The following is a 26,751-nucleotide window of genomic DNA, read 5'->3' on the forward strand; positions in this document are numbered from 1 at the left end:
TTGTATTATGTTCTAAAACTTCTTATGAACATATATTGATAGTTACTTATCTTTATAAGTACTAGAAAGTTCCAGCAGGAATCCCAACATTAAGCAGGAACTTATGGGAGACTTTGGTGTCTACTAACTTGTCCAAAACTCTCTATATTCCTTTAAGACAAACTGAAATTTGTAGAGGCGAGAATCGGAGATTATACAACCTCTCTTCTCCCTCTGAGTGCCTCTCTCTCTCTCTCTCTCTCTCTCTCTCTCTCTCTCTCTCTCTCTCTCTACGGATCACTGTAGGAGTGGGTGATCAGTTCAGTGCTGCTGACTGTGTTGGACTCCGGAGCGACCTGACGCACTCTTGTACCAGAGCGCAGCTGTCACCATTACTTCATGCCTATTGGCCCGAGACCGAGAGAGGCAGAGGCAAAGCAAAGGCAAACAACTGGGTAGAGAGAGAGAGAGAGAGAGAGAGAGAGAGAGAGAGAGAGAGAGAGAGAGAGAGAGTTGGACCCCTGCGCTCTGCTCCATCGATCTGCAGAGGCGCACAGAGGAACTTCTACCGGACGTTGGAGACAATTTCTGAGTTTTAGGTTCTTTAGGAGGAATGCAAAGAGAGGGATTCACTGTTGGAACATGTTACTGGGCAATTTGGTACGGTAAGACTGTGACAGTTTTGCTGCTTGAGTCTTGTGTCGCTTTGTTTTAGCTCTGTTAAGCGTTTCCCAGCTGCCTCCCTCCCCCGGAAAAAAAAAAAAAAAATCTAGTCTTGCAGAATAGATGAATCGACCTGTGAGAGAGAGAACTGCACTTTGCCTTATATCTATGCAAGGCTTCATATTTGGAAGGTTTACCTTAAGAGAGAGGAAGTTACATAACGCAGGGCAGCAGTATGAATTATGGAGCTGCTGTTTTTTGCATTTTGCTCTGCATGTCGCGGCACAGAGGTGTATGAAGATGATGATGATGATGGTGACGGTGGATCACCTGGAACAGCTTACTGTCAACAGTGACACAGATTTGTTTACCTTGGGGAGGTAAAGGTAAACAAAAGCTGTAGGTTAATGGTTAGTCTACATGGACTGTCCTCGTTTCCGTCTGTCAGCGCGTGGGTTCTGACACGCGCTGACATCATCATCATCATCATAAATTATTGTGAAATTATTTGTAAGACTCCTGAGAAGTCATGTCTGTCATGCGGAATGAATGAAGTCAAAATGCAAAATATCTAATAATAGATTTTAGTCACATTTAAAAGTATTTTTTCATCTCCAACTGTAATACTGCCGTCAGTTTCTTAAATTACCTCACAATAATAATATAAATAATAATGACAAACTTTATTTCCGTTGCACAATTCATGCATGAAATGCAACACAACACTTAAAGGGCAGGTTCACAATTTTTCAAACAGCAGTCAGGAGCTCAAATGAACAGTGAAACCTGTTTTTCTTGCTATAATCATTCCTCCTGTTCATACTGACCATTAGAAGATCCCTTCATAATGACCTTACAATGGAAGTGATGGAGGACAAAATCCACAGTCCTCCTTCTGTGCAAAAAATGTATTTAAAAGTTTATCTGAAGCTAATATGAAGGAAATGGAATGTTTCAAAAGCAATGAATCAGAGCATTTACAATAAAACAAGGATAAATACAATGAAATAGGATAAAATTCATTTAGAAAGACAGGATAATGCAGATAAAACAACCATTAAACATCCGGTAAAAACACTTCAGATGAAAGCAATGGTAAAAAGAAATGGGGCAATTTAAAAACCAATAAAATAATCTTAAATTTAATACATCATCAGACATGCAACCAATGTAAATATTTTTAAATAATGTATGCATGTATGTTATCCTTGGTTGTGTATTTATTCTTAAATCTACTATGAGATGCAGGATGCACACAGAGTCCTGCATCAAGAAAACACAGCGGCAGTGGCTCATGTTAAGATCTGACTCACTGAGATGTTTAGAGTATGAATAAGCTGCACTGGCAGCTTAATCCAGGAGTTTCCTTAGAATTTTAGTCCAGAAGAATGTTGTAATAAGATATCACAAAGAGGAAAGATGAAAGCTCCAAGATAAAGGGACAGGAACATTTTAAACTCTATGTTGGGGCTGAAATTAATCATATGAGTCATAAATCAAACAGAAATAACAAATATTTTCTAGTTCCAGCTTCTTGCATGTGATAGTTAGCAGTTTTTCTCTGTTTTATATCAATATAAATAAACATCTTTGGGTTTTGAACTGTTGATAAGGAAAAAACAAACAAATTTGAAGACACTATTTTACAGACTAAATGATTCATCAAAAAATGATTGACAGATTGTTGAAATAATTGCAACTATGTGTCAATAAAGTATCAAATATTCAACCATGCATCAATAAAGTAAACAAAAGCTTAACCTAAGTTGTACAGTTTAACATGTGACTAACTGTGACTGGACTGAACTGAACAAGAATCAGCATGAAAACACCTGCAGCAGGTTGATGGTGAACTGCTGACTCATCACTACTGGGGTTTAAAGGGCAAATAATCAGATTTTAGAAGCTTGAAACATCAAAATTTTTTGGTATTTTTGCTTGAAAAATGACTGAAACTATTAAGTGATTGTCAAAACAGTTGCCAATTAATTTTCTGACGACTCAACTAATCTATTAATCGACTAATTGCAGCTCCTGATTGTTTTGTTTATTATTTTCTCTGTGTGAGCCCTGTTTCATTTCCTCATTATTTCATTAATACCATGAATGTTCGATCATGTTTTGCACATTTTAAAATACATTTTGACACGTCACTAATGTTTATTTCACAGATAAGCTCTTTTTGTTTGGCTCTGTGAAGCATTTTAACATGATTCAAGCTCACTGATGTTGCCGTTATTATCCTAACGAGCTTTACATATGACCTTGTGTGACCTTGGTGGAAATTAAACGTTTATCTGTAGTAAGTTAGTGTCAGGAGTGGAATCACAATGCACTCAACCTTTCCAGGGTTGTTGCCATTTCTAGCTGCCCGGTGACCTCTGACCTCTTTGGTGAGATGTGAACATGAATGTAGAGAAAAGGAAATCCTAATTAGGGCATCAGGGTAGCATAGTGACCACTTTTCCAGCACCTATTTTGGTGCTGTAAACATCTACACCGATGAAGAGTCCTTCAGCAAGACTCTGACGACAGAGTACATTTACTCAAGTACTAAACTTAAGTATTTCCATTTTATGCTACTTTGTGCTTCCACTCCACTATTTCAGATGGAAATATTGTCCTTGTTATTCCACTACATTTATAGCTACAAATTACTTTTCAGATCAATATTTTATAGGTAAAAGAAATGTGCTTTATTATAGAAATTATAACAGTAGTTGTTAAAGCTATAATATGTAACTATTCTGCATTAAAATGTCTAAAAACAACTAGACCTATGTTATATATTTTGTTGAGTTGTGTACTTACATTATCCTAAATGTTTCCAACATTTCCAACAAACCCTGAGAAATCTGTCATTTTAATCAAGGTAACGTTTTATTTGGTCGCCTGTCAATAGCGTCATACCAAATTGTATACGCGCACAAGAAAATACGTCAGCGTTGTGATTGTCCACCACCGTGATGTCATAAATTGACTTGTATTCAGTTTTAAGGCACATTTTTACAATAAACTTTTTAGATCTTAAATTTAGGTTGCTTTTAACTAGATCTTTAAACTGGATGAAGGATTTTAGTCATCAGACGTCTGGATCTTAAGTTATCAGAGGAACAAGCTGAGCAAATGTTAGCAGCAGCTCGGCTAGCAGCCCCTCCCAGACGTCCGGTGCTAGCCAAACAGCGTTACATATGTCAGAGTTTTTACCAGTTTTAAGAGGAGAGGAGGAGACCTCTGCGGATAATTCAGCTCCTGGTAAAAACCTGCTGAACATCTGGATCTTAGGTTATCAGAGGAATAAGCTGAGCAAATGTTAGCAGCAGCTCGGCTAGCAGTCCATCCCAGACATCCAGCCAGCAGAACAGTGTCAGAGAAACACTGATTTTTTTAAGCGAAACAGCTTTATTCAGCGTTTTTACCAGTTTTAATCATCGGGTCTGTTTGTTTTGGAGAGGAGGAGACCTCTGCGGATAATTCGTCTCCTGCTAAAAACATCCTGAATGATGAACACTGAAGTAATCCTAACTGGGAGAAGCTGGTTGTTTAACAGTGAAGACAACAACTCCCATGATTCCACGCTACTTCACACCGTCAACACGCTCCGTTTTCCATTATTGTTTTGATTGAGACCCCTAGTGGCAGAAATGACATATTATGTGTTTAAAATTAGTTCTATGTCAACATTAAAATGCTACATACATCATGAATCACTATGAATATCACAATAATACATCTATATGGGGCCATTTTTTCATTGTAGTATTGCTACTTTAACTTGAGTACAAGATCTTCTTCCCCCACAGGAAACCAGCATTTCTCTGATTAACGCTGACATGTAATCACACCGCAGTGCAATCATTAGTAATGTGGTGTGTTTGTGGTGTTCTGCAGGTAGTGGTTGTGTTCTGCCTGTGGGGTTCTGAGGTCAGCAGAGCTTATGTGTTTCAAGCCAGCCGACCTGCAGAGGGAGGAGACATGCCGCCCCCTCTCACTAAAGGTGAGAGCAGCCTCGCTGTTTGATCACACACTTGATCATGGCAGGCATAATTATTATTATTTCTTTCTTTAATCTGTACTATTTGCACTTTATCGCCTTTTTACTTGTTGTTTTTTTTTTTTTTTTACAGTTTTTACTGTATCAGTTCTTATTGCGCAAAACCTGCTTTTTTACATTTGTACAATAAGGGTGATTGTGTAGGTTTTAAAGATTCAATGTGTAAGAACTGGCCACCTGATCCAAACAAACAGGGGGCAGCATATCAACCCCCCCTTTCCCCTAAATGTACCCCCCCCCCCCCCCCACCACCACCAAAACCACCATTATCACTTCCTGAATATAGTGTAAAGCTTACTGTTTACAGTGACTCTGTGCATCTATCTGCATCTATCTCTGCATTGTCAAAATATATCAAAATGCTATGGAGACATTAGACACAGTGGAAAATTACAAGCAGTTGCACCACAGACATAATTTACAACATAACTCTGAGTAACAACTGAATAGGTACACATGCCTCTGGGGTAGGTATAAATCATAAAATGTCACAGAGCTCGCTGATGGTAAAACAGCAGTTTTTCTGCCACACAACATCATTTTTTTCATTAACTGACGCAATTTTATGACATAGTAATCCAGTAGAGACCTAATTTATTGATATGACATTTCAATATCAATCCAGCTTTGGTGCTAAGATGCCAAATGTCTCATGCCAGCTTGCGCATAGTTGGTGTCAAAGCATGACTTTTCCATTACTACTGGTGGCTCAGGGCAGCGCTACTTCTTCTTCTTCTCATGTTGGACTGAGAGCAGACCGAACACTACAGTGACCCACTTTCGCCCCCTCAGGTACAAAGTGGTATTACAAGACAGGACGGCTAGCTAGCTGGTTAGCATGCTAACTCCAGTAGATATCTCTGCAGCACAATACATATAAGTCATTTCTTCACATTCTGTTGATAACTTTAGTTAATTCTGGAATGATTTAACTACAAATTGCAAATACTTAACACTATTGTTTACCATTTATAAAAGTTTAAATGTTATTTAGATAGATTTAGTTCCTTCCAGTCAGCTACATTTCACTACACTATGAAAATCTTATGTGAACTTATAGAAATCTAAAACTAGCTTCATACAGGTAAATTACTTTTAAATCACCCTGCTTGGGATGAATAATGTTCTCTGAATTGAATTACATTGAAGTGATATAAATAACACTATTATATCACTGTGCAGTTCTCTTCATGCAAGCGGGGATCATTTTTCTGTATTCAATGATGCTGTTACATCTGAGAATGGATATATGCTGCAGAAAACCATTGCATTAATGAGTTATGTCGATGAAATATAAAATCCAGAAGCCCATCAAAAAGCAGACGCTGATGTTGAAAAAAGGATCATGTGAATTTGGTTGTTTTCTCCGTTGGATTAAAAACACCAGCAGCTCTGTGGCTGCGAGTATTCAGAACACCCCACACATGTTACTATGATGAGACTTTGACAAAACATAAATACTATTGTTCTGATAGACTAATAGCACAAGTACTTGAAGCAGGTAACAAGTACAGTACAGCTCATTCTATACTTTTGTTTATTTATGTTTGTATTAGTCTGTAATTGTTTCATAGTTCACTGAAAGGAACTGAAACCAAAAGCTGCCTGTAAAGTAGGAAATCAAACTCACGGCAAGTTTATGCAAGGCGTCAAGGTTACGCATTCTGATCAGCATGTTAAATCATTGACCCATACATGTTTTTTCTATCTACGAAATATCGCTAAACTCACGTCCATCGTATCACAACCGGAACTAGAAATGATCATCCATGCGTTCATTTCATCCCGTTTGGACTATTGTCTATCTCTGAATTGGCTACAAATGGTCCAAAATGGGGCTGCAAGGCAGTTAACCAGCAGGATGACTCACATCTCTCCTATTTTAAGTTCTTTGCACTGGCTGCCCATCCGTTTTAGGATTCATTTTAAGGTTCTTGCTATTACATATAGAGCCCTGCATGGACCTTATCCATCCCTACGTTGCCAGTAGGTCACTTAAGTCGTCCAACCAGGACCTGCTGGCTGTCTCTCGCTCACGGCTGAAAACTAAAGGTGATCGTGCCTTTGTGGCTCCAACACTATGGAACTCTCTTCCTGTACTTATATGGTCAGCCGTCTCTATAGAAGCTTTTAATAAACTATTGAAGACCCATCTTTTTAAATTGGCTTTTGTGTCTTCTTGAGTTGTCTGATTGGTGTGTGTGATGTGAAATGATCATTTGTTCATGTGTTTCTACTTGTGGTACCTTTTTTTTTTTAATTTTTAATTTTTACTCTATGTATGTTTTTATGGTCTTATTTTCAACTCTTATTCCTGTGAAGCACTTTGTGAATTTCATTTCTGTGAAAGGTGCTATACTTAATAAACTTATTATTATTATTATTATTATTATAACATTCATGAATGTTTGGTCCAACTTTAGTATGTAAATATAGTATCAATAATCACTGATATTTCTTTAAGAATAAAATCATATCCCCAATGTGCAGCTGACTAAATGTGCTCCTCTCCTCCCTCCAGTCACCTCAGAGTGGGTCAGCTCAGCGGGCTCCTGTAAGGGGAGGTGCTTCGAGCTGGAGGAGGCCAAACCTCCGGGATGCAGATGTGACAATCTGTGTAAAACCTACTACAGCTGCTGCATCGACTTCGACGAGCACTGCCTGAAAACAGGTCAGTCTCATACGGTGTCACCTTGCATTTTAAAGAACACAGCTGGTGTTGTTCTATATTCTTTAATTGTCAACAAGACCAAAAACTCAATACTTTCTGATTTCCCTGCCCTGTCTGTGGCACTCTGAAGGAAATCTTTTAAAAATGGGTCACAAATATATTGTGTCATTCTCAAAAAAGTCTAAATAATCTCCTGAAACAGCTGGCCACAGAAGTTTCTCAAACAGAAGGAAATAGTGCGTTTGTTGAAGACTCTTTTTGGCAGCTGATATAGCAACATTTGTGAGTATTTATGGCAGCAGGACAGTGTATGTGGGATCAATTAAAATGATGGCTGGATTAAAGGGACGTGCATCTCGGTCAGCGCCAACGATCCGATACATTAAAGATACATATGAAGCAACTACCAATGTGATATGATATGATTCACCCCTATTTAAGCAGACGGCAAACAATAAATTAACTTAAAAAGTGCTATTTTTACTTAACATCCTCTAGTAGTGGAACTCAGTAAGCATCTCAGTTATGCAGTTTCTTTTTTGGCCTCTAAAAAAAACACTTGGACCTTTTACAAACAGCCCTTTCACAAGTCCTTTGGAGTTTAATGATCTATGTCTCCAGTTTACATGCATATGCTCTGTGACCCAAACAATTACTGTCTACATAGTTTAATAATCCACTCCAATGTGTGGAACAATAATTCTAGAGAGCGAGCTCCACTTGGAATGTTTTGGCAGCGCACCGCTTAGCTGTAGCACACCAGCACGCCTGAGAAGCAGTTTAGAGACTAAGAATCAATCTAAACAGCAAATTATTGGTCACATTTCTGAATAATAAATGCATATAAGGGCCTCTACTAATTATATATAGATAAATCAGATTTTAAAGATGCAAAGATATTAGAGACACTGCATTGCAAGTTCATCCCAAATTGTATCCGGGCAATTGCATCATGAATGTTTATGCTGGTGCATTGACATGAATAAATGTTTCCATCTCTACTGGATTAGCTTCCTATTGGGGCCCCTGAGGCAAAAATTTGTTGCCCCTCAGTTCAGCCTCTGTCTGAAACAGGCAGTTTTAGCTCCTGTCTCTTTAAGGCCCCCCCCCCTCCCGATGAGCCCAAAGTATATTAGTAGTAGGTTTTCACTTAACCTCTCAAATACATCTGTATGCTTGCATGTTCGAGCCCCAATCAGATCCGAAATACGTGATTGGACAACATGAACAACCTTAGCAACAAAGGCTATGGAACAGACAGCTGTTTCTGGGCATGTGTGAACAATTTGATGTCAGTTTGATGGAGAAGTAGAGGTCAATGAAGCATTCAGAGGAGGCCGACACCTCTTTCTAACATACAGCGAGCGAGCGAACTCCAGCGAATGGAGTGTGAAAAATTGTCCAGATATACTACGAACGATGGAGGTGAGAGTCAGGGGCAGAGCCGGAGCTTCTGGAGGAATAACACCCAGAGTCACACCGGATTCTGCTCTAATCTGGAGCCGTTTACTGGCGGGAGGAGAGCTCAGAGTATATTTTTTAAACTTTTGGGATTTAAAAGTGGATTTATCTTCACTCCTATCTCTTCGTCCATGTCGACTGCTGACTCGAGGGGAAATGTCAAGGACGTCAGCGTAGATTTTGACCAATGAAAACAGAGTTAGGTGTGCGAAACTTTGCAAAAATAGAGCCAATGCGAGCGGTTTTTCAAACAAGACATCTTTAGTAGGAAACACTGAAACAATCTGATGTTCGCTCGCTTGCTTGTTCTCATCGTGTCCAGTCAGGAACCAGTATGAGGCCTGCCTTTTGACCTTCAGGGAACTTTTTACATATATTCACCTCAAATTTTGTAACTTTGATGACGTTTAACACAAGCATCCGACATTATAACAGTATAAAAACAAAAGAAAACTGCAAAAAAGCATGATATGTATCATATAAGTCTCATTTTGTGCACTGAATAATGCTGTTATGGATTTTGCCGTTGATGCAGTTTCTGTAGGTGGTCCTCTTCTCTTCATCCGTCATCATCTGAGTGTTCATCACAGGTCATCCTGACAACCCTCCTCTATAACAGTCCAAAAAGAGAAAGCAGTGAAAGAGATCAGTACTTCTGAAAACAGAGGATTAAGTCAGGAAAGACCTCTAAAAGACAGAGGGAACACATGTAAAAACTTCCATGGAAAAGCTGAATCACTATTATGACATATTATATCATTCATTGATACACGGAAACTAAACACTCATTTACAGCTGCTACTGCTAAAAGATTAAGCAGTAGAGTTATACATTTACTATGAAATGTGTTTAGATTAGCAGTACTATAGTATATCCAGTGCTCCATAAGCTCAGTGTACACAACATGGTAAGTGCTTTCTGCTGGTGCTGATATAACAGAGACAAAGGACAAGTACATCAGCTTGTCCCAGAGTTAGCCAAAACGCAAAATTTTCATCTAAGTGATGATGATTTTCATCTGATGCTAATTCAGATCTTGGCCTGGTGAAGAGAGTGCAACTGCAATTTCATCTTGAAAACATTAAGCAAACAACACTGGGGCATTTTCCAGAACTGAAAATCTTTCCAAATGAATTCTACAACCATGAGCTACTTTTGACTAGATTTATGAGGTCTGGATAGTTTATAATCAGATAATTCGTTACAGACTGTGTGAACTTGAGATTTAGTTTGTCATAATTCAATGTATTTATTTGTGACATTTTAAAACGAGTCGTAGCCACGCTGTGAGTTATTTTAAAGCGGTGGTTACTGTAATTTACTGATATTTAATTTTCCTTTTTCCTCGTGTCTCAGCGGGAGGTTTCGAGTGCACACAGGATCGCTGCGGAGAGCAGAGGGATGATGAGCACGCCTGCCACTGCTCAGAGGACTGCGTGGAGAGAGGAGACTGCTGCTCCAACTACAAGTCGCTCTGCAAAGGTACACATTGTGACGTCGCTTCTCGTTAACGTTGACATTTAGAAATGGGCATGTAAGTAGGTGATGATTACTCTCTGCTGTGGTTTTCCTCTGAGGTGAGACTTCATGGGTGCAAGGAGACTGTGAGGAGATCAAGAGCGCTGAGTGTCCCGCAGGGTGAGTCTGAAACTGATGTTTCACACCATGTGAAAAAAGTCGTATGAAGCCTTTTGTTGCTCCAGAGGGAGCTGTGTGAAATCTGATAAATTGCCTCAAGTGATGTTTAAAAGTTTTAAAAAAAAAATTGAAAAAATCAGAGGGTGTGGAGTTAGAAAGAAGTGAGGTTGCCAGACATCTGTAGCTCTTCATCTCTGCTGGAGGCTAACAGCTCCAGGCTATTAGCTGCCACAAGCTTCACATACCTGAATCTACACAGTCAAGTGCATTTGCAGATTGGCAGTTAAATTTATTATATTTTTTTGGCCACTAAAACTGTTATTTTTGGAAGTTATGTAACAATTCATAATGCTGTGACTGACTTTCTATTTACATAATTGGTTGCTTCTAATTGGACGGCACTACAGAAGTTTCCTAGCAACACATAACATTACACGTTACCTGCTAAGACATTTCTTAAAGCACCTATAATTCATATTTTTATAACACCAATGTTATCAGAGACTCTGCAGCTCCTCTTGGCTTTATGGAGCTTTATAGTGAGTTTCAGCTCATTGTTTATCTGTCCGGCTGCAACTTTACTGTTCTGGTTCACTCTCAGCGCTCTCATAGCATCGTTATTAGAGAAAAAGCTGTACAAAGTCACTGTGCACTACCTGCTCAGCACCAAACAGCAAACAGACACAGTTAGCTGTAGACTAGCTGGTGAACATAGTGGAGCATTTAGCAGCTAAAGATCCAGATATGTCCCTCAGGAATTGGTAGAGAGCAAAAACAACTAAAAGAGAGTGAATATTGGACTTACATTCACCAGGTGGACAGAAACACGACTCCACATGAATGATAATGTTGCTCCATAACTGCTGGATGTGGAAATAAACTACTGTTTGCTAACAAGTTCAACATGTCAACTGAAAAGCTGATGATATGTCAGAGATGTGTTCACTACTTGTTCCTGCTGAAAACTAGCAGACAAAACATCAATTAATGCAGGTTTAAGTTTAAATGGTGCAACCCAATTACATAAATCACTAGTTTGGTACTTATTATTACTCACTGAGACTTAACACAATCTTAGAGATGGTTTTATGATTAGCTGGTGCAGCTCTTTCCTGGTCTTCACTCCAAAGTTTTAGTGCCATGTAGGAGGAAGACTCCAGTTTGATGATGTTCTCAGTGACAAGTTTTAAGAACTATGAAATTATAAATCTTAAAATAAAATAAATATAAAATTTTGATACTCCAAAACTGCTTTTGGTGAATTTTGCCCATGTCATCCTCGTCCCCCTCAGCTTCATCCGTCCTCCCCTCATCATGCTGTCTGTTGACGGGTTCAGAGCCTCCTACCTGAAGAAGGGCAAATCTGTCATCCCCAACATACATAAACTCAGTACGTCTGTCCTCAGTTCTTCTTTTCTGATCTAAGTGCCTAAAATATGTCTTGTGGAGATTAATACTGAAAGGTTTCGTTTCCTCTCAGGATCATGTGGTACGTCGTCACCCTACATGCGACCCGTCTACCCATCAAAGACCTTCCCAAATTTATATACTCTAGCCACAGTAAGTCACCCTGCGTAATGTCTGAATGTCTCATGTAGTTCCAGAACGTACAGTAAAGCAGGGTTAATATGTACTCAATTTACACAGGAGACATTTGTAGGCTATGTAAATACACATGTTTGCCAATATCCATGTTCAAAAGGTCTGTACAGCCTGTTACTGTTGTGATGCTGCTGCAGGACATTAACTGTGGGATCTTTCTCCAGGGTCTTTACCCAGAGTCTCACGGGATTGTGGGGAACACCATGCATGACCCGGTGTTTAACGCCACCTTCAGCCTGCGCACCAGAGAGAAACTGAACCACCGCTGGTGGGGCGGGCAGCCTGTGAGTAAACTGCAGACATCCAGAGGAGGCTCGTGAATGTACTGGAACCGGTTCAAAATCACAGGTTGTCTAAACAAACCTGAGTGATAGAAGGTTGAGCTGATAAGCGATCAGGATCACTGTAGGTTTTCACAAAACAGAAGCTTTCATGCAAAATCTAGCTGCTTCCTAAAGGCCCAGTAAGAAAGCTTCTCTCAATAAACATCTTTCAGAAAATTAATTTATTTCCAATTTACCCAGAATCAGATTTAAGATTGATATTGTTTAGCTTAGCATAAATCCTAGAGCAGGTGGAACTGCTAACCTGTTTCCATCAAAAGTGAACAAACTACATTCCAACAACTCCAAAGCTAACTTATTTACACTTTGTATATTGTGTATTTTAACTGTAAGGACTGCAGAAGGAGATATTAAGGTTTCTGGATTACTTAGTGTTATGTAGATGTTTGCAGTTACTACATCCTGCCAGGTTTTACCACTGTCCTAAATCTGAACAAATCACACTTGACTAGCTTGTTAACTACAGTAACAGGATCCAACATGTAAATAAGACTGCTTCTTATAGATAAGCTAGCAGTTTTTCTCTGTTTCTAGTCAGGATTTGCAGCAATTAAACTGCTATTTGCACTCACTATGGTAACACTATAGGAATCATCATTATATCCCCAACATTCATATTCATTTTTAGCAGGTTTTGACACTGTATTCACACTACAAAATTGTCAGTATATTACCTGGCTGGTGAGACGGCCCAAAGATCTTGAAAAACAACAAAAAAATAAGTATTATACTTTGTTTTCTCTTTGTGAAGTTTAATCAGAGTGCATATCGCGTGATTCCTATTTGTGCATTGTACAGTATTGGTTTAAGGTCAATTTCCATATATTCAGATATTCCTTTTTTTGGAATTCCTAATCTGGAAATTGTTCTCTTAATATATTTGCTACAGCACTATTGTTTTGTTGAGAGAAGCCTTTTGTGTGTCAACATGTGTCAACATAGAAAGGAAAGAGATCATTTGAGCCTATCAAATACCATCCTGGTTTTCTGGTGTTGCTCTGCTCCGTGAGACCTTTGAAATCAGCTGTTGGTGTTCTAGTTGTAGTTGTGTCTGTGCTCGGCATCTGTAAAGAGGAAGTAGTTGCTCTGCACGCTTTGCTGCTGCATCTGCTCTTGCATTTCCTGTTGAGACAGAGTCTGTGTTATTTGTGTGCACCTCGCAGTTGCATATTGCCAGCTGTTCGGGTAACATTACAGCATCCAGCAAATCTGCTATCAGTTGTCCCTGTTGTAGTCAGAAATTGTTTGTTTTTCCACAATGTCCCAAAATCATGGACCACCCCAAAAGCATGCCTACTATCTGTAAAAATAGTGGTTGTTTTCCCTTCTGCCAATTTGCATGTTTCTATCACTGCTTCCAATTCTGCTGCTTGTGCAGGGAAGTGTGTGAGGAGTGGTTCTGCTTTCACTGTCTCATGTTGTGTTACTACAGCATAACCCGCTATTTTTACCACAGCGTTTTGATCTATGGATGCTGATCAACTCTACATTAACCAGTGGTATGTCTTTGAGGACTGGCTTTTGGGCCGAACATTTCATTTGTTGTTCAAGAGTTGCAGGGTTAGGCACAGTGCATCATTTAACAGCAATGTTAGACACTTCCAACAACATTGCATGATATACCAGCCATCTAGATGCAGAAAGTTGAGCTCCAACGGAACGATTGACACAGAATCTGGTACCAATAGTGTCAAGTTTTGATAACCTACCAAACATACCTCCTCTGGAAGCCATAATGGCTTTTTCTGCAGCTGCTATTGCTCAGATTGAGGCCCTGCAGCCACTGAGTCTAATCTTGATGAGAGTCTCCATGCTCTTGTAGTAGCACAAGTCACATGTGGCCATTTTTCTCATCAACGGTCTGTTTGAACGGTTTAGTCTTGTCTTGTAGCCCTAATGTTGGTTTATTTTGTAGAGCTATTTTAAGTCTGTAAAAGTCCATGTCACTTTCTGATGTGCAGTCGGTCCTCTACCATGAATCATGCTGCTAACTGGTGCCGTATGAGGTCATTAGTAGAAATGACATCACCTGCTTCTTTGTTTGTTTGGAGTATTTTGGATACGTAGCTGCTACATGTTCCACAGATAAGGATTTACCTTGTTCTGTGATCACCTGTTGCTACACCAATTATAATTTGCTCAGACTAGCTTGGTGACCATTATCATATCATTTTATATGTTGCAACAATGTTCTTGTATTATTTTCACAGGCATCTTTTGCTGATTAGCAGATCATTAAGTCATCAATCATACTGTAAGAGAGCGCTCCCCCCATAGCAAACTTAACCCTGCCTGGTTTTCTTTCAATGCTGCAGAGAACATTGCTGGACTTTCACAATAACCCTGAGCTAATCTAGTCCAGGTGTACGTTTTGTACAAATCTGTTTATTCATCTCAGGAAATACTGGTGTTCTGACTGGTGAGGTTTCACATGTGACAATAATTCCTGCTTTCAAGAGTGAGTTGAAAACTGGTGTTGTACCCTCTCTTCTGGTTTCAATGTGATATTGATCTTTACATGGTCTGTATTCTGATTTTGGATACAATTTCAATTGGTTGCGCGTGCTTAATCAGACTAACATCATATTTACTTTTAGCCCAGAGAGTCGTAGGAATATCTGTCAGCTCTGGGGAGTCAGCTGTTAATTGAACCATGGTTGTTGTTTTACCGTGAAAGCCTTCCAGTTATAAGTGTACAAGTCTTTTACCCATGAATATCATACCACACGCTGTTCTTCATGCTTTAGAGGTTTACTGTAATCTGGGTTTTCCCTACTGCTGTGTTTCAGTATTAGCCTCACCAGGTGGTCTTAGGTTTTCCCACTACTTTGTTTTACTCTCTTTTTTTCTTCAGGGAGATGTGTAGTGTTGTGTCTTAGTTCTTCTGCTCCTGTGTCTTGTGTCTCATCTGTCCAATACGACCTCTTACTCAATTTAAACCATTCTTTGTCTTTCCTGAACCACTCTAGCTCAGTCTCATCTTATTCATAAGAAATGTGTGTAGTACAGTATGAATTTTATCTGCTTTATGTACTGCACTTCCTGTTTCTGCATGTCTGTGTCTGTTTCAAGCAGTTCTGAGGTAATCTGACCTGGGCCCTGAGGGTTGCAGGTCCTGTTGGTACATGTACAGTGGCGTGCCACGCCCCAGTTGCACATATTGACCTGGGAACCCTGATACTCTGGTGACTAACCCTTTTCCCCTATCCCCATCTTCTGTGATTACAGACAGCGGGGTGGTGTACTATTCTTTTGCTGCAATGCTTGTTGCTCTCATAGTCTGAATGTACCCACTATGGGTGTGCCCGAATACAAATACATTATTAAATAAAGCACAAATAGTGGGTTTTATACGAATATTTGTTTCATACAAATATTTTTATTTTTATTTGTTTTTGGGAAGAAAAAGAAAACATGTCAAATACCAGTTTGCAGGTCGGTTACATTGTTATCTCAGTGTCTCTCCTCTGCTCTGCTGTTACATCTATCAGGGGTAAGTCCCAACGGACTCTCCATAACCTGTTGTTCCCCTTTTCCTTTCAGCAAAGTTAGGTCGTAAAAGATAGGCAATAAATGAAAAGTGCAAAGCAAGAATCACCTTTGAAGTTCTTCTACATGTTACGTGGTGTACTGTCTCTGTGTTATGGGTGTATAAATAGGTAGAGGTCTGCCTGCAATGAGGTGATGAGTAAAGTTTTAGCTCAGTAATCAGCGCAGTCATCTATGATCTGGGAGACTCCAGTTCGAGACCTGGTGTGGGGACCTCCTTCATAAGGTAGTTTATTCATGAAGACTTATTGTAACACTTTAATTTAATAAAAAAAAAAAAAAAAACAGGATTTTTAAGCCTCTTTCCACTTTTATTCGAATACAAATACAAATACAAATAATTTTGCTGCCTCAACAAATACAGATACAAATACAAATACTGGACCCTCTGCACATCCCTAGTACCCACCACTCAATTTTTAAAGATTTGGAAATTCAGCCAGCTTTATAGCAGAAATAGTCCCAAAAGTTACCAGAAATGTAATATTTTTGCCTGCAACCTCACAAGCACTTATCTTTGTCATATTGAGCACTTCTTTATATCTACTACATGTGTGTGCTTGCTTCATTTGGCTATCTCTGTGCTCACTGTTCTAGGATCATATAACATAACCTAAACCTGTCATTTTGCTAACTGTCACACTCTTATCTGTGCACTGTGTCACAACATGATGACAAGAGTGACTGAATCTCTTTTCATCTTTGTCTTGTTCTGGTAAAGGAACAGTGTACTATTCTCTGACAGTATTTTCACCATCTCCGATTTCTACCAGCTGGAGTCAAATCACATCTATTAATTAATTAATTAGTAGTGCCAGTGTGGGCATGCATCTTTCTGTATCACAATCAATGTCTCTTTACTTCAGAATGTATCTAAAGCAGTCCTTCAGTGAAGTAGGATTTCAGATGTGTTCCCCATGGTGTCATCTTGGTTGTTTGTAGGTCTTGTGAGACCACTGTTTCCATCTTCAAGCGGGTTTGGCAGTTCTTCGCCCACTCATATCATATCTCTGTGAACACACTCTGTGTTTGGAGGATCACATTGTTGGCGTATCTGTCATCAGGAGGGAGAATACCCTCCACCATTGGGAAGATACCACCCTTCTCCTGACCTGTGTCTCCCTCTGGATCTGTGGGATAAGGAACAACGTGTGTCTTGTTTCTAGTGTGCATATATGGCGGTCTTGGCCCTGGACTGATCTGCACTGGAGGTGCTGTGGTGAGGTCAGGACAGCTGCCAGGACCATTCTTGGGTTGTGGTCTTCTTCTCCTCGGTGGTTGTTTTGTAGCTGGAGATGGCCGTGTTCCAGTCGGGTTCCCACTAAGCTGTTTTGAGACGCTACACAGATCTTAAGCCATCCCTGCTCAACATAATATATTCACTCTAGGGAAACATGACATAACTTTTGGAAGTAATCAAAAAGGAAATGAAAACGACCTCTGCTGCTGTTGTGTGTGTGTGTGTTTCCCACGACTCCACCTCCAGATTCGGGTGTCTTGACTTCGTCTATACTGGAGACACACACGCACTAACAAAAGCAAACATCCGGTGACAACATAGCAAACCGACTGAACAGCATTATATTTAACAAACCGTCAAGAACACAAACAACTCAACTCAAACATCAGCCAATCTCTTTCCTCTTTTCCCATGTCTTGAGCCAAAGCCTCCATTTGACAGAAAACCAGACCTTTTTACTCAAGATTCAAAATTACTATGAGCAGCGTTGGACCTTTTTCATCTTCACACAGGCAGTTTTTCTGAATATTTACTGCTCTCTCTCTCTGTGCTGAAAGCAGCTCAGCTTCTTGTTTGTTTTTTGAAAACTGCAGCTTTCTGCTGCAACTCTGTCCTCTTAAATCAAGGCAGACTTGCACTAGCTTATTTTATTATATTCTCTTAACTCTTTAATAACTATTTTAATCATATTTAAACATCATTTTATAATGTGTTTCTTTTGCACTTTGTCTTAAATACTTTTAATATTTTAGTAAAGCACATTAAATTGCCTTGTTGTTGTTGTTGTTGTTGTTGTTGTTGTTTTTTTACAATGGATATTTTACATTTAAATTTCAGATCATCATCCTTATGTTTTAAACTCTATTTTTATTCTACTGTATCACTTTGTCTTCCATACACAGACAGACTACTTTTGCTTGTTTTCACCTTCTATATGTTGGACAAGTTGTTGGCTTTTCCCTCTTCTCTGGTTTCCTTAGTTAACAGATCTTTCTCTTATTATAAATGTTGTTTCTTCAACATTTCTTGCAATTTATTTTCTGCATTTTCCTGTTTTTTTTATTGAATTTTTTATTTTTCCCTTTTTTCCTTCTTAAACTTCACTTTTTATTTTATTTTTTCTTTTCTTTCTTTCTTTTTTTTATGACGTCTGATCTACGATATGTCTCAACTTCACAGCTTGATCTTTTCCAAATGATTATCTTTTTAAGAAATAACAAATAATTTAAGAATCACAAGTCTGTTTCTCTCTGACTGATCTTCTCTACATCAGCTTTATTTCTCCTCTTCCTCTTGGATCCTCACTACGCCGTTTGACTGAATTAGTAATTTCAGTACGTCAAACCCGTCTACTCTATCCTGACCTTGTTTCCTTCTCGTTTAAAATAATTCAACAACAATCACAGAATTCACTTTACTTGGTCTTTTGAAACACAATTCAGGATTTACTGGCTGCCCCTTATCCTTCTCCAACCATCTGTTTGCTATCACAGATCATTAGATTGATAGAGCGGCCATTTTTTCTTACCAGACAATACGTTATGTGAATTCCTTACGTTTCTCTGAGATCCAGCGTCAGACTCAACAGCCTCCAGCACTCCGTCTTCTCACCGTTTTGATGGGAGGATACAGAGTTTGTCGGTCGATCCCAGACCAGCTGTCTGTGCACAGTTTTCCCCTTTGGAAATTTAAGATGAATTCACAGAGAGCAAGTTGTCTTTCAGAGTTTTATTGCGATATCCAGAGTACACGTTTGCAGATGCAGATCTCCCAGTTTGCTAAACTGAAAGAGATTCTGTATACAAATGAAAAATCGTGTTTTTACATGCAGGTGTGTCACAGAACATACTATAGTCATCATCCTAACAGGTGTCTTTTAATTATTATTCCTTTTCTTCCTTTGGGAGTTTTCTTCTCTGCCTGTTTACTGAGAAATAGAAGCTGAAGGCCGAATCTTACAGCTCGCTTTTGTTAACTTATCAACACCTGTTGGGAACTAACAGACTATTATGTTGTATTGTTCACTTGTTGTAAGACAGTATAACAGTAAACAATATAACATAATATAAAGACAATAAAAATAAGAGTATAAGCTTTCATTTCATAAAATTAATTGATTTCTTTTGTATTAAAAGCAAAAACAGTATTCAATGATGATTAGTATGTAGTAGGGGTGTGTCCGAATACAAATACGTTATTCGGCTAAAGCACAAATAGTGTTTTGTTTCATACAAATATTTTTAAAATTATTTGTTTTCACTTCATGAACACTTATTGTAATACTTTCATTTTCTAAAATTAAAAGCGTAATAAAAACAAAAACAGGATTTTTAAACCTCTTTCCACTTTTATTTGAATATAAATACAAATAATTTAGCTGCCTCAACAAATACAGATACAAATACAAATACTGGACCCTCTGCACATCCCTAGTATAGTAAATGTACACAATATATGAGCCGCAGCAGAATATCAACCTTTTTGTTTTCTGTGTTACAGATCTGGATCACAGCAGAAGAACAAGGAGTGAAAGCAGCCACTTTCTTCTGGCCTTGGTACTTAAGTTAGTACTGGAATATTTTTCAATAGCTTCAGACTATGAACTGAACACTGAACTGGTAACTTAAAACAAACCCCTTAAAGACTTATTATTGCTTATTAATGGAGCCACACATATATTTTATAATCTTAATTTTAAAATCTTAACAGTACAAATAATATATAATAAATGATGCTTCCAGATTATCATTTTGATTAGTGAAAATGTGTGATGATTGCTGTTGTCATCTTGGAAGACATTTGGTATAATTTTAGGGCAACTGCCAGACAAATTTGGCTAAGATAGCGACTGAATTAAATTTGAGCAACTCAAATACGGTAGCGTTAAAGCTAAAGAGCTAAATGTCTTCTTTAAATTCACTTCATGAGCCTTTAAAACAGCCAAATAAGAGAAGATATTTGAATTCAAAGCCAAAACCTTGAGCCATGTTTAAATTGATAAAGACAAACTCAGTTTGTACAGATGCAGTTTTCAGGCCATTCAAGCATTTCAGGCTGGTTTTTAAACTCTGAAATGCCAAAAAAAAGTTAAATTCCCTTCAGATATACGTCAAGGCTGTGGCTGATCATTCTTGTTTTTTACAGATTTTAACTAAAGTTGATTGTGCAGACAGATTGATTTCAGATGACATTTGCGTTTCCATGACCTAATGTTCACGAGGGCAGCAGAGGCTGAGCATTCGTCACATCCTCAGACTGACAGACAATAGAACTAAACACATGTTAACACACACACACACACACACACACACACACACACACACACACAAGACAATACTCTTACACACACACACACATACACACACACACTCACACACAACAGAGGCCATTGAAAGCTGAAAGCGTCCCGAAACACCAGCTTGTTGAGTCACTGAGCTCTTCTGATTAGAATTCATGACCAAGAGCCTCATGTAACCAGAACAACAACAAAAAAACATAAAAAAGAGTTAAAATCAAGTATTTTAAGAAAGAAAACTAGACGGCAAAGTGGTAAAAGACAGATTTTAGACTGGTTTTATATATATTGATACTGATTTTAATGTGTTTCCAGGTATTTGACATATAAGAACAGTTTATTCTTTTAACTCTGTGAAGAAACTTCGGTCTCTTTCATTTGTGTCATGCAGCACATATTTTTTAAACTTGATACTGTAATGGGAAATTGCTGATCACTCAATAAACACATTGTTAGGTCAGAAGTATAATGCATACCACCTAGCTGAACATTCATTTCCAGCGGACAGTACATAAGCACCAAGTAGCATCACAAAATAACATTACTACTATATTAAATTAAGGACAAACCACACTATTCAGTTTTCTTCCACAACACCGTGCTTCTTAATCATTCATTTCCATGTTGTGTTTTTCAGGGTGATTCCTTTGGAAAGGAGGATTTTAACCATCCTGCGTTGGCTGCATTTGCCCGATGCTGAGAGGTGAGTCCTGCTGCTCTCAAAACTTTGGTTTTTGACTTGAAGAAAGAGAGAAATGTGTTTTTTTTTTGTTTTTTTTTTTAAAACAATCAAAGTCTTGTAATCATGTCTAATGGCAGACATTATGACTTAATGGCAGTTAATGGCTGGAAAAGCACAGATGGAACTAATAACAATAACGAGAGCTCAGTTCAACTGAAGTGTCCAGTAAATTGTGGCGGTGAGCCAACATACACAACACCAGGACTCTGGAGGAAGGAAAGCTTAATTATCCGGTTATTGTTAATGTTATTATGTTAATTATCTATCTATCTCTTATATTATTATTATTCCAAGCTACAGTACATTTCCTCCAGCTTTGCTTTGTGGGTAACTTTATTACACTGCATCACAAAAATATGCTGAAGTTTAATGATCATATATATGGAATAATAAATAAATTTGACCTTTTTTACACTTTTAAATAATTTGGTTTCAAGTTTGAAATCTGTCTGATTACCAGTGATGATATCAGATAAATAAGAAGTTTAACACAATTATCTAAACATCTTACTTGGGAGTTAAAGCGTCAACACACCTGAAATGTTCCTTATTTTTAGTCCGTTGCATGTTTAAAGAGGACATATTCTGCACATTTCCAGGTCTATATTTTTAATCTGGGGCTCTACTGGAATATCTTTAATTTCCAAAGGGCGCAGACTAGAAAAATCATAATATCCAGCCATCTTTTTCTTTTCATAAATTCATCACTTCGATGGCCAAAGCGCAAAACCTCCTATCTGCAGAATTTTCTGATTGGCGGATTTCACTTTGGATGATGAGAACAAGGAAGGCTGCTCATATTCAGTCTGTCTGTGAGATAAAATTAAATGAACATAATCCACCTCCCCTTTTTTTCCTGTTTTCCCCGTTCCCCTGACCCGTTTTCCTCGTCAAAGATTAACATTGCTGAATAGTTTCTTCTTTCCTGTCAAGTTGATAACTACAGTTTTTCGTTTTGTTGCGCTGCTCGACATAATGAGCTCAGGATTTATCAGGACACAGAACATTAATTAACATTAGATCCTGACCGTTCCTGTCAGCGTTTTAAATAATCAAGTTATGCTGCTGAGCCTCGTGTGTCAATGCACATAGCGTCTCTCAATTGGGAGATCGCTGCATATAACTCTATATTTGTTATATATATACAGTACTGTGCAAAAGTTTTAGGCAGCCTAGATGTTTAGATTCTTATCCATTGTGCAATACCATCAGGGAGGTGTCTGATTGGTCCCAAATTTATTCATGACTTGACAATGACCCCGAGCGTACAGCTAGAGTCATAAACAACTATTCTCAAGAAGAAGAAGAAGAAGAAGAAGGCTGCTCATATTCAGTCTGTCTGTGAGATAATCTCGCCCTTCGTTGTGACAGAAAAGTCACACAACAAAACAAAAACACAACACAGAGTCTCTGGATGTGTAGAGAGGCTGCAGCACGAGTGAGTCACACAATCACTGAACATTCATTTCCAGCGGACGAGGAAGCAAATACACTGAATTTAAGGAGTTCTGACCCCTAGTATACTACAATGTAGTAACTATTACATTTATTACATCTTTTTACCTGAAAACAAACTTAATTTTTAATTTAATTTTAATCATTAACTTAATTTAGAGCATTGTTTTGTAGAACCTCTTCCAACTTGCACCATGTGCAAAAGCTCCTATCTGCACTTTACGATGCATTAATATCTATAACACATAATATAATAATATAGTCCAAAAACAGTGTTTTATGTGTTGGGTGTCCTTAACAAATAGCATTCTACAAGAAAACAAGTTTTTTTTTTAGTTTTCTCAAAAAAGTGCATTTTTCAGATCGGAGGTTTTGCTCTTCAGTCATCGATATGAACCTACGAGCAGGATTTGTGACATTACAACTAGTTTGGAGCCAATCGTGGTCCAGTATGCAACTTACACAAGTGTGATGTGGGAACATGAAGCCTCCAGTGCACAAACACTGAGAACAAACTTCTCAGTGAAGGAGGAGACATCTGGTGTCCAGCAGTTCAACTTTTGAAATGAACAATATTTACATAATCATAGATTCTGGATTTTTGCAGGGGGAAGAAGGAGATCAGAGTATTTTTATACGTCTTAATACATGTCTTGAGGGGAATTTAAAAGATAATTGTTGTTCTTACATGGAGTGTAAGTGGTCTTATATTTATACTGGAGTGTCAGTGTCTGTTGAAGATAAAGTATTCAGAGTGTAGAGCAGATGCGGGGTCAGTGAAGGGGTCAATGGGCTGATAAGTGTATTTACAGTGTAGTGAGGCAGCAGGTGATGTGTTTCTTAGTTTCAGTGAGTTGATAAAAGAAGCCAAGCGATGGGTTTTATCTTTCATCATGCTTAAAAAGTTTTTCCTGTGTCTGCTGTGTTTCCAGGCCGTATGTTTACGCCGTCCACTCAGAGCAGCCTGACACCTTCGGACATCGACTAGGACCGCTCAGCAGCGAGGTGAGTGTGAGACGGGAGTTTCAAGTATCACGTCATTACATTTTTAAAACTGTCACAGTCACCTCAGTGCATTTATTTTTGTGTTTTATCCTGTTTGGTTCTGTGTTTAGCTGGACAACCCGCTGAGGGACATCGATAACATCATCGGTCAGCTGATGAACGGTCTGAAGCAGATGAACCTGCATCGCTGTGTCAATGTCATCATCGTAGGAGACCACGGTACGAGCCCGGTATCACCTTCACAGCTGGCGAGACTCAAATACAGACAATCCCCAAAAAACAGACTCATTGTATTGCTCTACTATGTCTGGGGAGTTTTTAAAATACATTTAAATACAATCAGGTTTCAAAAAACCTTCCCAAATTACAAAAAGACATACTTTAACATGTCTCCAATATAATGAACACTGCTTGCTCATACCTTTAATCTATTTAACGTCAGTCTCTTAAACTTTATTCCTGTGTCTATATGTTTATTTACATTTTACATAATAATATCTGCACAAAGTCCTCCCGTCTTGACTATTGCAATTCACTGTTCACAACCCTGAGTTGTTCTTCTGTGTCTCGTCTCCAGTTGGTCCAAAATGCAGCAGCCAGACCGTTAACTAATACACAGCGTAGGGAACACATCTCACCTGTGTTGGCCAACCTACATTGGCTACCAATAGATTGTAGAATTGATTTTAAAATTCTTTTAATTACCTATAAGGCACTACACGGACTGGCCCCAACCTATATATCTGAATTACTGTGTCCCCTGACCACGGTGACATCACTGAGGTCTACTGATCAGTACCTTCTGGCTGTGCCACCAAGGGTGACTGTGCTTTCGTGGTTGTGGCCCCCCCACGCCCCCTCTGGAACCACCTTCCTTTAGTAATAAAACATGCAGTCAACAGTTTTAAGAAGCTCTTCAAAACTCACCTGTTTCATAAGCACTTTATTGCGTAATATCTGATCACTCTCTGTGTTTTTATTGTTGTATCTGACTTCTGTGTCGTTATTATGCTTTTATTGTTTTTACATTGATATTATGTGTTGTTACACTTTTTATTTATTCTTATTTTTATTCTTATTTTATTTTTCTCTTGTTTTTATTTTCATTGTAAAGCACCTTGTAACTCTGGTTTTGAAAGGTGCTTTATAAATAAAGTTTACTTACTTACTTACTTACAAATGGTAATAACTGCATTCCCCTTTCGATCCATATTCTTTATATGTATCAGCATATTTTGCAAGTTTTTGTAAATCTGCATGTTTTTTTTACCTCTCTGGGTGATATATTCTATCTATTCTACCTACCTATTATATATACTATACTTATTGTAAATACTTTACACCTAGAAGGCAAATCCAGTCATCTGATTGACATTACAGTCAGTTTTTATTGGAACTACTTTCTACCAAAGAAATAGTGTTGAGATTCTCTAAGTGGGACGATGTTTCTCTATGTTACTGTTAAGTTCAGGCTCAAATTTTTTATTTTTCTACACTTTGAGGAGCACAAACAAAGTCACACCCACCTACTGTATATTCAGAGTAAGTTTCAGAGGCAGATATGTCAAAATATTGGTATTTAAATCCAAAACTCTCAGCGTGAACAGAAAAGAAGATGAGAAAACGTGTTACTTTTAGGTGAACTGACCCTTTCAATAACAGTAAACGCCTTCGCTTCTGTCTCTCAGGTATGGAGGAGGCCCACTGTGACAGGACAGAGTTTCTCAGCAGCTACCCGCTCAACATAGACGAGATCACGCTGATCCCCGGCTCGCTGGGCAGAATACGACCCCGCGACCCCAAATCCACCACATGTAAGATGATGATTACTGGTTTTAAGAGAAGACTACATCAGCTGTCAAATCATCTTAACTTGATGTTTTCTCTCCTTTTCCAGATGACCCCAAAGTTGTGGTTGCAAACCTCACTGTAAGTATCATAATACAACAAACTCAGTCGACTGTTTTTCCTGTAATTTCTCAAACTGGCCAGTGTTGCCTGTGTTTGTCTGTGTGGGAGAGAGAGAGAGAGAGAGAGAGAGAGAGGCTCTGTTTACACCTGGCATTAACATGCGTCTTGGGTGATCCAATCACAAGTGGACAGCTCTAAATACGTCTGTTTACACCTGGTATTAACATGCATCTCGAGTGCCCACTTGTGATCGGATTTCACTTCCCTGCTCTACGTGCAAATAAACACATACATCATTTCTGTTTGCAAAGACCAAATAAGTTGTTGTTTTTAACGTGTGGGAGGAGCGGGGGTCAGTGTACCCTCCGTCCAACACTGTGTTCAACTTGTTTGATAACAGGATAAACAAATGTACAATGCATTGTGTCCCCACACGAAAATCATATCGACGGCCGAAGAGCAAAACCTCCGATCTGAAAAATGCACTTTTTTGAGAAAACTAAAAAAAACTTGTTTTCTTGCAGAATGCTATTTGTTAAGGATACCCAACACATAATACACTGTTTTTGGACTATATTATTATATTATGTGTTATAGATATTAATGCATCGCAAAGTGCAGATAGGAGCTTTTGCATTTGGTGCAAGTTGGAAGAGGTTCTACAAAACGATGCTCTAAATTAAGTTAATAATATAAATTAAATTAAAAATAAAATTAAGTTTGTTTTCAGGTAAAAAGATGTAGTAAATGTAATAGTTACTACATTGTAGTATATGAGGGTCAGAACTCCTTAAATTCAGTGTATTTGCTTCCTCGTCCGCTGGAAATGAATGTTCAGTGATTGTGTAACTCACTCGTGCTGCAGCCTCTCTACACATCCAGAGACTCTGTGTTGTGTTTTTGTTTTGTTGTGTGACTTTTCTGTCACAACGAAGGGCGGGATTATATTGATTATCTCACAGACAGACTGAATATGAGCAGCCTTCTTCTTCTTCTTCTTCTTGAGAATAGTTGTTTATGACTCTAGCTGTACGCTCGGGGTCATTGTCAAGTCATGAATAAATTTGGGACCGATCAGACACCTCCCTGATGGTATTGCACAATGGATAAGAATCTAAACATCTAGGCTGCCTAAAACTTTT

General features: G+C 38.5%; 1 protein-coding gene across 1 annotated transcript in view; it reads left to right on the forward strand.

The window, feature by feature from the left end:
• Window positions 1–373: 373 nt before the first annotated feature.
• The window catches only part of LOC122970554 (ectonucleotide pyrophosphatase/phosphodiesterase family member 2), a 73,977-nt gene continuing 47,599 nt past the window's right edge, over window positions 374–26,751 (forward strand). The window contains exons 1-14 of the mRNA XM_044336735.1: window positions 374–639; window positions 4,534–4,639; window positions 7,218–7,367; window positions 10,185–10,310; window positions 10,406–10,466; window positions 11,759–11,856; window positions 11,947–12,026; window positions 12,233–12,352; window positions 19,701–19,756; window positions 21,134–21,199; window positions 23,626–23,698; window positions 23,809–23,917; window positions 25,387–25,512; window positions 25,596–25,627. Of these exons, the coding sequence (XP_044192670.1) occupies window positions 622–639; window positions 4,534–4,639; window positions 7,218–7,367; window positions 10,185–10,310; window positions 10,406–10,466; window positions 11,759–11,856; window positions 11,947–12,026; window positions 12,233–12,352; window positions 19,701–19,756; window positions 21,134–21,199; window positions 23,626–23,698; window positions 23,809–23,917; window positions 25,387–25,512; window positions 25,596–25,627 (1,221 nt within the window). The 5' untranslated portion in view covers window positions 374–621. The remainder of the gene's footprint in view (window positions 640–4,533; window positions 4,640–7,217; window positions 7,368–10,184; window positions 10,311–10,405; window positions 10,467–11,758; window positions 11,857–11,946; window positions 12,027–12,232; window positions 12,353–19,700; window positions 19,757–21,133; window positions 21,200–23,625; window positions 23,699–23,808; window positions 23,918–25,386; window positions 25,513–25,595; window positions 25,628–26,751) is intronic.

Source organism: Thunnus albacares, chromosome 19 (genome assembly GCF_914725855.1).
Source record: "Thunnus albacares chromosome 19, fThuAlb1.1, whole genome shotgun sequence".
Lineage (NCBI taxonomy): Eukaryota > Metazoa > Chordata > Actinopteri > Scombriformes > Scombridae > Thunnus > Thunnus albacares.